General features: G+C 45.2%; 1 protein-coding gene across 1 annotated transcript; it reads right to left on the bottom strand.

Annotated features, from left to right (window-relative positions):
* Window positions 1–5,818: 5,818 nt before the first annotated feature.
* Window positions 5,819–11,816, bottom strand: SAYSD1 (SAYSVFN motif domain containing 1). Its single transcript, XM_080926153.1, has 2 exons — window positions 11,582–11,816; window positions 5,819–6,290 (listed from the first exon to the last, which is right to left on the bottom strand). Exons 1-2 carry the CDS (start codon window positions 11,789–11,791, stop codon window positions 5,964–5,966), a joined length of 537 nt encoding a protein of 178 aa, XP_080782279.1. The 5' UTR covers window positions 11,792–11,816; the 3' UTR covers window positions 5,819–5,963.
* Window positions 11,817–13,482: the final 1,666 nt, after the last annotated feature.

The following is a 13,482-nucleotide window of genomic DNA, read 5'->3' as shown; positions in this document are numbered from 1 at the left end:
AACTCAGCTGTCTTAGTGTTCTGCTGCTGTGAAAAGATGCCATGACCAAGGCAATTCTTATAAAGGAAAGCAACTCAATGAGGTTTGTTTACAGTTCAGAGGTTCAGTCCATTACCATCATTGTGGGCAGCATGACAGCCTGCATGAGAGAGTTCTATATCTGGATCTGCCAGCAACAGGAAGAGACAGGTACTGGGCTGGCTTAAGCATTTAAACCTCAAAACCCACCTGCAGTGACACACTTCCACCAAGACTACACCTCACAATAGTGCCACCCCCTGAAGACTAAGCATTCACATCTATGTGTCTATGGGGGTCATTCCTATTCAAACTACCACATTTTGCTCCCTGGCCCCTATCGGCTTGTAACCACGTCATAATGCAAAAATGCATTCAGTCCAACTTCGAAAGTCTCCATAGTCAACAACACTCTCAACACTGTTTGAAAGTCCCAAGTCCAAAGCCTCTTCTGAGACTCTCGGCAATGTACTAACTTTAATCCCCTGTAAAAAAAATAAAAATAAAAAAGCAGATCTTATACTTCAAACATACAATGGTACAGAATATAAATTGCCATTCTAAAAGGAAGAAAAGGAAACATAGTAAGGAAATAATGGACCAATCAGACCTAAAACCAGCAGTGCAAACCCCAAACTCTGCGTCTTCGTGTTGGATGTCAAAGCACTCTTCAAATTTCTAACTTCAGCTTTGTTGACTGTAACACACTTCTCTCTCAGGCTGGTTCCATTCCTTATTAGCAGCTCTCCTTGGCAGGCACCCCACAACTCTGGCATTCCCAGCTCCATGGAATGGCCTTTCTATGCATCCATGCAGGGACACACTTGACATATACCTGGCCCAGGTGACTTTCCTTAGTTGTGGAAGAAGATTCTGACCCCTTTCTTCTATCTTTGACTCTAAAGTCAGAACTGAGTAGCTGAAGCTGTCCCTCATTCAATCAGCTTTCTGTTTGCAATGGTTTCCTTCACTTCCTAAGTTGTCTATCCTGGAATTCATTCTGTAGACCAGGCTGCCTCTGCCTCCCAAGTGCTGTGATTAAAATTGTGTGCCACCACACCCAGACCTAAACTTTTCTTTAATCCCTTTCCATAAATTGGGAGCTCAGCGGGTGGGCTCTTGCCTCCCAGTCCACTTAGAACAAGCTTTTCCCTAAATGTTTTTCAGGTGCTCCTTTTCTCCTCAAATTGTATTTTGTACTTTCCCTTGCTCAGTTTAACTCTTTTCTTTATAGGTCTGCATAAGAGTGGCTACTAATAAGCACACAACAGGTGATACTAGCCTATTTTGAAATCTTTGAGACTAGCCTGGTCTGCAGAGTGAGTTCCAGGATAGCCAGGGCTACACAGAGAAACCTTATCTTGAAAAAAATAATAAAGGCGGCCACATACTTCGCCAAAATGGCCCCCTAGACCACATGCTAATATTGTTCTTACCCTCTGAAACACCTTGAGCTAGGTCTCCAAAATTCAAATCACCCTCAGCACTACTGTCTTCCATGCTCCTGTGAGGATGGTTCATTAAGCCCCACTTCACATCAGTTGCTTTCCTAAAGTCCCAGGACAGCACTGGTTCTACTGAAACTGTAGTTGCATGTGGCTATTAGCTGTCATGTGAGTACTGGGGACCAAGCCCAGGTCCTCTGAAAGAAGAGGCGCAGCAGGAAGACTGGAAACTTAAGACCAGCCTTGGCTAGGTGGTGAGTCTGAGGCAGGCCTGGACTGAGACCATCTCAAAAACAAAGGAACGACACCCTATATAGAACTGGGGTGTCTTTTGCTTGCTGCCATTTCTGTTGCTCGTGTGGCCAACAAAGAACAAAACATGCTAAGAACAAAACATGCTAAATTGAAATTTTTAAAACTTTCGAATAATATTCATTACAGTAACTTGCTATAATTGGTCTATTTGATTGTCAGCTATTGATAATCAATCATAATTCCTATATTATGAACATTATCATAGATACATGGTTATAGGAAAAAAAGGTTTATCCAGAGATCAGTTCTATCTAAGGTTCTGAGTATCTTCTAATGTGTATTTGGGGCTTATTTCCTGTGGCTTGGAGAGAAGGATAACATAAAATTCACAACTGAAAATATCTGGGGGGCATGGAAGATTTCTCTGTGGTAAAGTGCTTGCTATACAAAGATGAAGACCTGAGGTCAGACCTCAGCTGCACATAAAAGGCTGCTTGTGTTTGTAAGCCCAGAGCTAGGGAGGCTGAGTCAAGTGAATTCCCAGAGCTGGCTGGCCGGTCAGCTGAATTAATGAGCTCCAAATTCAATAAGAGACTTTGTTTCAAGCAATATGAGGCCAACACCCCATGTGAACCTCTGGCTTCCATAGCATATGCATTCATGTGCACTGGAACCCACATGTACATGTTAGAAGTTCTCCCTATCTCTGCCTTTGTCTGTCTCTCTGTCTCTCTCTCTCACACACACGGAGAGGGGGGAGGGAGAGAGAGAGGGAAAGATGGAGAAGGAATGATTTGTCTCTGAGATACTTCCCCCCAAAATACCTGTCCCCTATAACCTGGTTCTCTGTGCACTTAGCTTTTTGAGAACAAGGTCTAAATCACTGGCCCAAATGCTGTTTCAAAATAATGCACAACAGAAACCAAAGTTCTGTTCAATTTGAACCAAATTGAGTTCCAATTTTTACATTTTTAACTTTGGTGAGCAGTGTTTGTTAGCTATTTAAGTTCTTAGCCATTGTGCTCCAGCCCCCTTGAAGCTCAGAAGACCAGGAACTACAAGACTGCCTGCTAATCCTAGGGAGGGGCTACTTTATTTTAAAATACGTATATAATAAATCACTGCTGAGAGCTTTCAGAGTCTTCCGGAACCAGCGAAGAGGCCTTGATTCTATAAATCTTGAAGTGAAAAACAAAAAAGAACAGCACAAGTGGTCTCAAGAAGCATTCCAGAGGGTTTTCCTCTTAATGTAAATGATCAAGTATGAGGTGAGGGATGCAGGGCAGGCTGCAGCAGCTCCATACTGCCCCTTGGTGGCAACATGCTCCATGGAATTTTGCACCGGCCCTGTATATTCTATGACTCTTCTCCACTCCTGATATAGAGGGCTCTTTGTGTGTCAAAATCAGAGAACCTTCTAACAGTTACTGGAGCATCAGGAATGTAACACACTGTTCTCATTTTGCTTGCTTCTGGCCAAATGAGGATGGCTGTTTCTCACAACTGTGTAACTTTCTGTAGCAGACCCAGTTGCCTAATCTAGCTGTGCAAATCAACCAAAAGACAAAAAGAGGATAGCCTACCATGCTCAATGCATAGAATTGGATAAAATCACAATTGGTAAAAACTCCCCAACCTGAAGCCTTCAGAAAGGGCTGACACTGGTTGAAGGTAACTTACTCCTGGGGTACCATTCCCATGACTTAGACTAAGAAAGGGAGAAAACTCAATGGCTCACCAGCTTGGAGGATAGTCACCAGGGGCCTCAAGATAGGAGTAAGAAGAAATGAACCCTCATGGCAGGCAGAGTGGCTAAGTTTTCCCAGGTAAAAAAAAATCTTAAGAAGCCCCTGAGCCTTGTAACTGGATCCTTCTTTTGGGTCAACAGAAACAAGCCATCTTTATTTACTTAGGGATAAATGTGGCCCTGCCAATGGTCAGACAAGGCCAACTACTGTGACAAAGAGCAAAAACAGTGTGCCCATATGACACTGAAGGTGACAGAAATGACACTGTCACATGCAACTACTACAATAACTACCTGTGCCTCTTTGACGATTGAGCTGCCTTTAATGGCAGTCTCATTCAGGGCTACTGGAAGTAGAAATTCTGAGGTCAACAGGTCTACATTCAGAAAATCCAGACTATCAACCTAAAGCTTAGTGGTCGGTCTAACAACAGCAAACACACAGTCCTCGCTTCTCCTCCCTGCCAGGCATGTGACTGGCTCCCAGCTCACTTTTCCTAGGATACAAAGCCAGTACACACACCTTTTGAGAAGAGGTGAGCAAGAATGAATAAGAGACTGTGGTTGGCAAGAGGTTCTGCATGTTTCCTATCATATCCTAGTGCCCAGGAGGGAGCCATCACTCAAAAAACAGATGAATTTAGATGAAAATTATTTCGTAAGTAGAATGTAAGGGGAGAACAAAAAAATTAACAACAGACCTCCATCTATCATTTAATATTTCACAGATATTGATGTTACCTTCAGGAGCTGGGTCGATGGCTCGGCAGTTAGGAGAGGATCCAAGTTCTGTTCTCAGCATCCTCACTGGGTGTCTTCCAACAGCCTGTAACTCTAACTCTACGGGATCTTCTGACCTCCATGGGCACCAGCACACATGTATATACACACATACACGCACACACAGACACAAAGTTACCTTCATAATGTAAGAATTATAGCTTAACTCTGAAAGTGAAAAATCACTGAAGGAACTAGTAATTAAAAAAAAAAAAAACCTTAAGTTTGAACAAAATTAGAGTCTTTTCATTCATCAGAATGACTCACAGAAAAAGGTATGTGTGGCCCAATTCCAATGAACCTAAACTCCACTGTTGTACTGGAAGAAAAATAACAACACCCAAAACAGACCCAACAGCTGCTGTGTACACAACTGCTAACTGAAGCCCAGAGACAGAAGCGCAGCAACTCTATAGCCACTGAAACATGAAAAGCGAGGGCCCAGGAATGTAACTCCATGAGCAGAGTGCTCACCTATAGTGTACAAAGCCCCAGGTTTGATCCCCAATAGATAAACCAGAGCTACAAAGTGAGTTTAAGACCAGCCTGGGCTACAGGAGATCCTTTCAAAATTACCTAAAAGAAAGTGAGACAGAACCCGTGCAGTAAAGCCAGAGTCCTGTCTCCGAGCCCTTCCCTCTACACACACTCAAGAATCTCCCTTTTGATGTACCTATCATAAATAACCTCTTGTCAAATTCCCAATATTAGGGCTGGAAAGATGGTTCGGCAGTTAAGAGCAAGCTGCTCTTGAAGATGATCCAGTTCCCAGAACCCATATGGCAGCTCACAACCATACATAACTCTAATTCTAGGGGATCTGACACCCTCAGGCATGTGGTACACACATATATATGTGGACAAACACTCATTCAAATAAAGCAAATATTTTTTATCTCTAATTTTGATTTTGTCCTGTTTAGACTTTGTCTTTTCTTCCCCTAAGTAGGGACAGAGTCAATAAGAAAATTAAAGATGGTCATGGTTAGTGTATGGGGTCCTGCTTATAGAAAGAATCTTAGAGACATTTTATATTTCAATAGCATTGATGACCAAAAAGAGAAGCAAGACAAAAACAAACAAAATTTACTAAACCTTACAACCTAAACCTTCTGAAAAAATAATTCTGAAAATACTTTTTTTTTTTTTGGCTGGAGAGATTGCTCAGTGATTAAGAGCATTTGTTGCTCTTTCAGAGGACTGAGGTTCAGTTCCCAGCATCCACAGGATGGCTCACAACCATCCACAGCTCAAGTTTCAGAGGATCTGAAGCTCTCTTTGGAGCTCTGAGGGTACCAGGCACACACACATGGTACACCTATATACATTTGGAGAAAACATTTACACATTTGAGGTGGGGGGCAGACCAGTTTCCCTGGCCTGGAACTATGTAAATATTAAAATATTTAAAAGCAGACCCAATGTGCCTACTTATACAACAAATCACCAGTAAGCCAGAGAAGCTCACAGTGCATATCTAGCCTGCCAGTGTCACCGTTCCAATAAGACAAACCAGCCTCCTTCTTACATGGCTTTTATATACTGCATCAGCCCCACCCTGAGTGTCCTTGGAAAATTTTGCCTACATCAAAGAGGAGTTCAAGAATGAAACTGCAGCAGATCAGGGGAAAGTGGAGAATGTGACCACCCTGCAAGCTGTCCTTTGTCCTCTACAGGCCATGTGCAGGATAGGAGGACCAGCGAGGGCAGGGCCGGCCCTACGTCCCCTGTGGGGGTCTGAGCTGTAACTCTCGCTCCAGCTGCTCAGCAGTCAGGGTGCCCTGGATGGCTTCACAGCCTGGGTTGAACACAGAGTAGGCGCTCTTCTCCCCTTCCTTCTTCTCCTCGGGACCCCGAGTCCCTACGTACATCCAGTAGAACATGGACAGGACAAAATAAGCCAGGCCAAATTCCAGTTCCACAAACAGACCCAACAGGACCAACCAGAGGAGAACCTTCAAGAAGGTGACGTTAGTCAGGAAAGACTGGCGGCAGCAGGAAGGCAGAGGGACCGCTGTGCTCTGGGCAGGCTGCTGGATTGCTTCCTAGGACACAGAAGCAAAGAGAAGTAAGAAGGGGGATAATGGAGCTGAGAGGATCTGAATAGAATGACAAGCAGAACTTAACACTAGGAAGGCTACTGGCGCACCGACGTCTAGTTTCTTGCCTTCCTCGCTAAAACAATCATAGTCAGACAGCTCGGGCTCCCCGGTCTAAACACGTCAACACTGATCAGCACTCAGCAAGATGTGACTCCACAAAAACATGGCAGTGCTGAGATGGGCGCCGTTCATGGACGTTCATTCGGATTAGTGGGCTGTTGACAAAACCCGGAGTGGACTCCCAACAGAACCTGACCAGTAACTGACAGTGCAGCACCTGTCTCCTGTGTAGTCACGGTCAACACAAGACTGATCTGATGAGATGGGCTGACGTATCCAGGGTAACTCCGTTCTAAAATGGAGACCATACCCAAAACAGGAAGCAAAAGTCCCTTCCGCATGGTAACCAAAGAAAAAAGAAAAAGAAATCAATGATGGCTATTATGGCCATTGCCCACCCTACCCAGGTCCTCAGCGACCATCCCATCCCTAGGCCTGGGAAGCATCTCCTAACTTTATCCTTGCCTCCTCCTGTCTCTCTCCAGTCTCCAAGGCAGCCAGTGAATGACTGCTCGGTGAGTTCTCTAAACCACCTCACCTTGCAGCACACACATCTTCGATAAGACCCCACTACCTGCATGGTAAAATCCAAAGTTCTTCCGTGAAAAGACAGTGCCTGATGCTAAGGAACCCTTGGCTTTAGCAGCTTTGCCTGATCTCCACTATTTTCTATGGGTTCTTTTTATGTTTTTGTTTATTCCTTTGGTTGTTTTTATGTGCACTGGTGTTTTTCCTACATGTATGTCTGGGTGAGAGTGTCAGATCTTGAAGTTACAGACAATTGTGAGACACCGGGTGGGTACTGGGTCCTCTGGAAGAGTACTCAGTATTCTTAACCACTGAGCCTTCTCTCAAGCCTCTTTTTTCTAAGTTGTTAAGAGTCTTTTTTTTTTTTTTTTTTTTTTTTTTTTTTTTTTTTTTTTTGGACACATAGCAAAAAATAGGCTTTATACTGTAGCCTGGAACATGGTGCAATGGAAATCAAGTCAGCTTTGCTTGCCCGGAAAAGCTCTCTTGCATTCCACATTATTCTTCAACGTTTAAAGGGAACAAGATCCTATGTTGATTGTACTGTCCAAGAAAGGGTCATGACTTGTGTCTTTAAAAACAAGGACCTAAAGATTTCCTTCCCATTTTATTTAACTGGTTGCGGGGGGGGGGGGGAGGGCAAAGGGTTCGGAAATGGGAAGTTAGTGGTAAACAAACTGTCAGAGGGAACAAATATGGGAGCACCTATGAAGATTCCTTTGACTGAGAACTGCAGCTAACACTGGCTCCATTTCCTTTTCAACAACAGCCATGTACAGAAGTATTTATGGTTGTCCACTGCTCATAGGCATGGCTCAGAGAACACATTTCCATGCCTCCTGTAGCAAGCTGTCCCTACCTGAGGACACTTTCCAGAAGGAGACAGAGACATATGGTAAAACATGAGAGACTGTGTGTGCACATGCACACATGAGCACACAGGAAAGGCTGACATCAGTTGTCATTTCAGTTGCTTTCCATATTTATTTTTGATTCAGGGCCTCTCACTGAACCTGGATATCACCAATTAGGATACACTGGCTCTCCATGGAACTCCAAGAATCCTCCTGTCTCTGCCTCCTCGGTGCTAAGACTATGATTCACACCATGTTTGGCTTTTTTATGTGGGTTCTAGGGACTGAATTCAGGTCCTCAAAAGAGAACAGAGGGAGATGAATAACATCTCCAAAGAATACTGAAAAGAAAAATTTAAGAAGAATTTTTTATACCAGGGCAAACCCAGGAAGGGTAATAGTCAGTGAAAACAAACTAAAGCCAAGTTCCTTCAGAAAAGCAGAGTGGTTAGTGCTAGTCCCACCCCAGCACTCCCTTGGATCGATTCCTGAGATTTTATAAAGGACGCCTTCTCTTTAGTTTGAGCTTCTCTGGGCTTAACTCAGTGACTTCATATTCCTCTGGAAATGAGACATGCAGTCAAAAGCACTTTGTGTGGTTAGGCAGTTTTTTAACTGGAGCAGGGAAGAGGAGGGGGAGAGAGGGAGGATGTGTTCTCTGGCCTCTGTTTGCTGATGCCTAATCAGCAGTGATCCGAAGACAACTGAGCTGTACAAACAGCACTGAAGGAAAAGGATGGCGGAGCATCTGCACCCTCCTTACCTCTCCCCTCGAGTAAGTGGAGGAAATACAATACCTGCATTCCACCCACAAAGTTGGGAGTGGATATTGTTAATGTCCTGGTGGTCAATCTTCTGCTATCTACAGAGGTAGACCTCACCCAAACCCAAGAAGGATTCTTCCTGACTCTCCCTCCCTAGACCTTTATCTTTAGCTCCCATCCTTAGGGGAGATGTCACATATACTGTACAGGCTGCTGGCCTCTATGCTACCAGATCAGAGGCCACATCAGATCCTGGCCCTTATGCTAAAGAACCATCAAGGTCACACATACTTTACGTAGTGACACCTGAAGCTTTATTGTGCACACAGACTTGGAATGATTGTCTCTAGGAAACCATTTTTCAAATTCTACTGTGTTTAAATATGCCCACACTAGACGGCCTGGCATCAGACTCCCTGAAGCCTGATCCAGGTCAATGAAATCAATCTGAATCAAGGTTTCATTCTCACCTCCTCATGGTTCCTTGACTGCCTTGAAACCTGCAGGGAGAAGGAACTCCCTCATGCAGCAATAGATCAACTTAAAGGAAATGACTTTAATGTGAGCAAGACTGGCTGCTCTGATATGTGATTTAGAGGTAGAGTGGGGTCTTTGTTTTCAACACGGTGTCTTCCTTATGTAGCAGTCTGACTTTAAGTTCACAGTCTGTCTGCCTCGGGCTCCTAAGTGCTATGATTACCCGGCATGCACCACTACCATTTTATTTTAGGGAGGCAGTCCTGAGGATAGAACCTAGGGCAGTGACCATGTTAGTCAAGTCTGTTACCACTGATTTATATTTCCTGGACTTATTTATTCATGTAGCCATTATCTTTTTGGCAGTACTGGAGATCAAACCCAGTACATCATACATGTAAGAGACACACTCTGCCACTGACCTACAACTCCAGCTCTTTTTAAGATTTACTTATTTTATGTATGTGGGTACACTGTCGGTCTCTTCAAACACACCAGAAGAGGGCATCAGATTCCATTACAGATGGTGTTGTTGCTGGGAATTGAACCCTGGACCTCTGGAAGAGCAGTCAGTGCTTTTAACCCTGGAGACATCTCTCCAGCCCCCTTAAACTTTGTTTTAAATTTGAAACAGGATCAAAATCGAGCCTTGAATTTACAATCCCCTACCACCTAAGTAGATAGGCTTACAGTCTTCCTGACTAAAGGAAATTCCCCACCTCCAAACCAAAGCCATAAAACAGAGAAAAAGACTCCAAAATGCCTGCCACCCACAGAATTCAAGAAAGCAGTCCACCCCCATAACATGCACTGGAACTCTGGAGGTAGACCAAAAAAGGCAAACTGACTTATCTTTCACCTGCTGCCCAGAGGTTAAACAAACTGACTCATCTCCCACGCCAACATTTCAAAAAGCAGATTACCCAGAAAAGCAGTTTCTGAGTCTGGCAAAGCCACGCTCTCCCGGTCCCTGACCCTCAGGTACTAATCAGCAGGGTTTGGGTGTGCCAACTGCTCAGACCAATAAAAATCCGCTCTGTGGTCAAACTGAGTCTCTGTTTTCCTTGTTTGACTTCTTACAGGCCCAGCCCTATGTATGTTTGGGCTCTTGTTATGGTTACCGGAAACTAAGGCCTTGTGAGTACTGAAGTGTAGTGTGCTGGTTCATTTCTTGTCAGCTTGACCCAAACTAGAGTCTTCTGGGAAGAGGGACGCTCAGTTGAGAAGCAAGAGTGCCTATAGGCAAATCTACACCCTGTAAGCTAAAATGAGCCCTTTCCTCTCCACGTGGCTTCGGTTATGGTGTTTATCACAGTAACAAAAAACAAACCAGGGCACAGATTTCCTCCTTGGAGTGTTTCATAGTTCCACATGGGAACTGCAATCTCACAGGCAAGTCCCCTCACCAGGATACTCCTGTGTGAGAGCTACATGAAGCCACAAAGAAATGTGAGTGGGCTATCATATTAGTCTAATTTTTTTCCACCTGAACTTGAATACCCTTCTCTCATCCAAGAGTGGCCTACAAGCCTATGCACACTGCCACAGGCAGTTTTAGTGGCCACATATTTGTCGTCAAACTCCATTTTCCACAGGCTAGACCCTGCTTAGCTCCAGAAATCAAGTTCTATTCAAAGTAGTATGGCCATAGTCTCAAACCCCTTTTTGTTTCCCGGTCTAAATCCCATTCCAAAAATAGAAGCTGCCGAAGACTCTGGCTACCTCTACCCAATGTGGGCAGCCTTAATTAATGCCACCTTTGAGCCATAACCAATTTTACCCTCCTCTAGCAGTGGATGCAGCTCAGTGTATGGTTTCAGACCCCAGAACAAGGTGCTGAGGTGCATATTTTACATACCAAAGCAGACCTGACCTCTAGGTTCTCCCAGCATCCCTCAGTCCCTACCTGGCATACCTGACCTCCAACCCGGAACTTTCCAGTCCACAGACTCATTACTATATAACCCAGACTTTTTGGGTTCTCTCTTTCTCTTCTTCCTTCCTTTTTCTTCTCTCTTTCTCTTCTCCCTCCCCTCTGTCTCCCTTCTCCTGGCGACCTTCCTGGCCTCATTCCTGGGGCCAGTGAACTCACCCACACAAAAGCAGCTTCCCAATAAACCTGCACACACACACACATATATATATATATATACATATATATATATATAAATATATATATTAATCTGGCTTGAATTAGAATTTCGCCAGTGGAGAAATTTATTACTCAGTTCTCAAAGCCACGCATGTCTGTTATTAACTGTGTGCAACTGGACAGCAGAGATGTTTCTTCCTTCAAGCTTCCTAGACCTTCGCTTTCTGTTTTCAACTAGTTGCTGCATAGGACTGTGTCTGGAACGAAAAATGTCAAGGCCACGTATCCTATGCTGACACACATGGAGGAAATGAGTCGTCCAGCCACTGGCGAGGCGAGGAGAGAGCGCACAGGACAGAGAAGGGCCTCCAGAGCCAGAAATCATGGGTGTGGCTTGTGCGAAGCGGGGCGTGGCCCCGCGCGGAGGCGGAGCTTCAAGATGCAGGCCTCTCTCCTCACCTGAGGCTGGTTGGGTTGAGCCCGCGCAATGGCCGGGCTTGCTTTCCACTTCAGGAAGCGTCTCAGCCAGCCCGTGGCTGTCTTTGGGGTCACCGCCGCTGGCTCCGCCTTCGCTCCTGAGGCCTGCACGCTCTGGCTCGATGTGGAAGGCTGGGCTACCAAACCGGCTCTTTTGCGGGCCTCCCGGAAATCGGCTAACCGCTGTTCCATTGCGCGCGCCCGCCCGCACTCTTGCGTGTGCCCAGGCCTGTTGTCGGCCGCCGTGCGCCTGCGCAGGTGGCTCTCTGTTGCGCCTGCGCGTAGCTCGAGCCCGGTGGGAATTTTCCAAGGCTTTGTGACGTCCAGTGAACCTCCTGTATCACCGAGTGTCCCATCTGCTCGGGCTAAAAGGTTGAGTTTAAAGTATGAGAACCATCGTGTGTTCCGGCTCTTGCCCGGGCCGCAGAACTCAGTTCTGACGTATTTGCTGCTCACCTCAGCGTGCTAGTCTGGCGTCTGGTTCAGTAAAGAACGCGTGCTGGGAGCACCGCACAAGAAGTGATCTCAGGACGTGAGAGGCCTGTGGTCTCTTGGAAGTTTCCCCGTGTCTGGAAGGCAGGATGCTTCCTACCTTCCTCTTATAGCGGTATACCAATCTCTCTGAAGGTTGTGCACACCTCCATTTATCATTTATTTTGCTTGCCACACTAGAAAGATGCACTGATGTGACAAGAACTGTAAAACAAACGGACTTAGTGAGATAAAAATTAAAATACACAAATCTAGAGGGGGGGGGGTGGAGATTTTATGAGCCAGGGATGGGAGGGAGCCAGACTCACAACACATGTTGCCTGCCCAACCCTTGAAAACCCTCACCCCTAACTGGGGAGCTACTTAAGGGTGATGGGGAAGGAGAGTCAGTTTAATGTAGGCCCTGGTGGGACAGTCACATCGTGGTGGATTGCCCCATAACCATAAATAAATGTGGACAGCACAGGAATAGAAATCTGTGTGTTACTTAATCAAAAAGGACAGAATAAGAGGGGATCAGTGTGGGAGGAGTTAGAGGAGGAGAATGAATATGGCCAAACCATACCGTATGCACGTATGATCTTTTAAAAAACGAATAAAAATGTATAAAATCTACAGATCACAACTGTAGTCTCAGCACTTGTGTAACTACCATCCAGGAAAGAATATTTCTAGAACTCTGGGTGTTCTTATTCCTTCTTGCAATTAGTATTTACTCAGAAATTAAAACTTCACATCTTACCGTCTTACGGATTTTTAAAGGGCCAAGCTAAGTACGCGCTGATGAGAAAGGTGAGCGACAGACACATATGTCGAGTTCTGATCGATGCTGTGAAGAAAAGCAGAGCTGGTGATGGGGATCGTGCAGCTCTGTGACCAAGGAGGACCTCTGAAACAGGCTGCTCTCTAGGCAGAGACCAGATGAAGTGAGTGCCCAGGTCATGTAGCTGTGTGGTCAAGAGTGCTGCCGTCAGAAGAAACCTCGAGTTCGGTGCTCTGAGCAGCTAGTGTGCTTGACCTCACAGAACATCCCAAAACCTGGATGACCATAACAGGAGGAAGGGAGAATGTCATAGGCCACTGCCCATTTTGATTCAGTCTGTTGGTTAGGAACTTGGTCTAAATGATATTCTCTACTTGCCTCCAATGATATTCTCTAGCTCTGTGCTCATTACCGTCCTGGACAACCCGGTGAATGATGCTGGGGGCCTCTCCTTTTTTGCAGGGAGACTAAAATGGAAGGATAATGGGATGAACGTTGAAAGTTTTGCCTATGCGGTGGGTCTGAGGTGCCTATTGTATATGCACATGTAGGTTATTGGATTGTGAGGCTGGATTTAGGAAGTAATAAATGGAGACCTGTGGTGGGAACGATCTGCTGTAAGTGATAT

Source organism: Micromys minutus (assembly GCF_963924665.1).
Source record: "Micromys minutus genome assembly, chromosome: 12".
Taxonomy (NCBI): domain Eukaryota; kingdom Metazoa; phylum Chordata; class Mammalia; order Rodentia; family Muridae; genus Micromys; species Micromys minutus.
The sequence above is the reverse complement of the archived record's forward strand: the minus strand, read 5'-3'. Positions and strand labels throughout refer to the sequence as shown.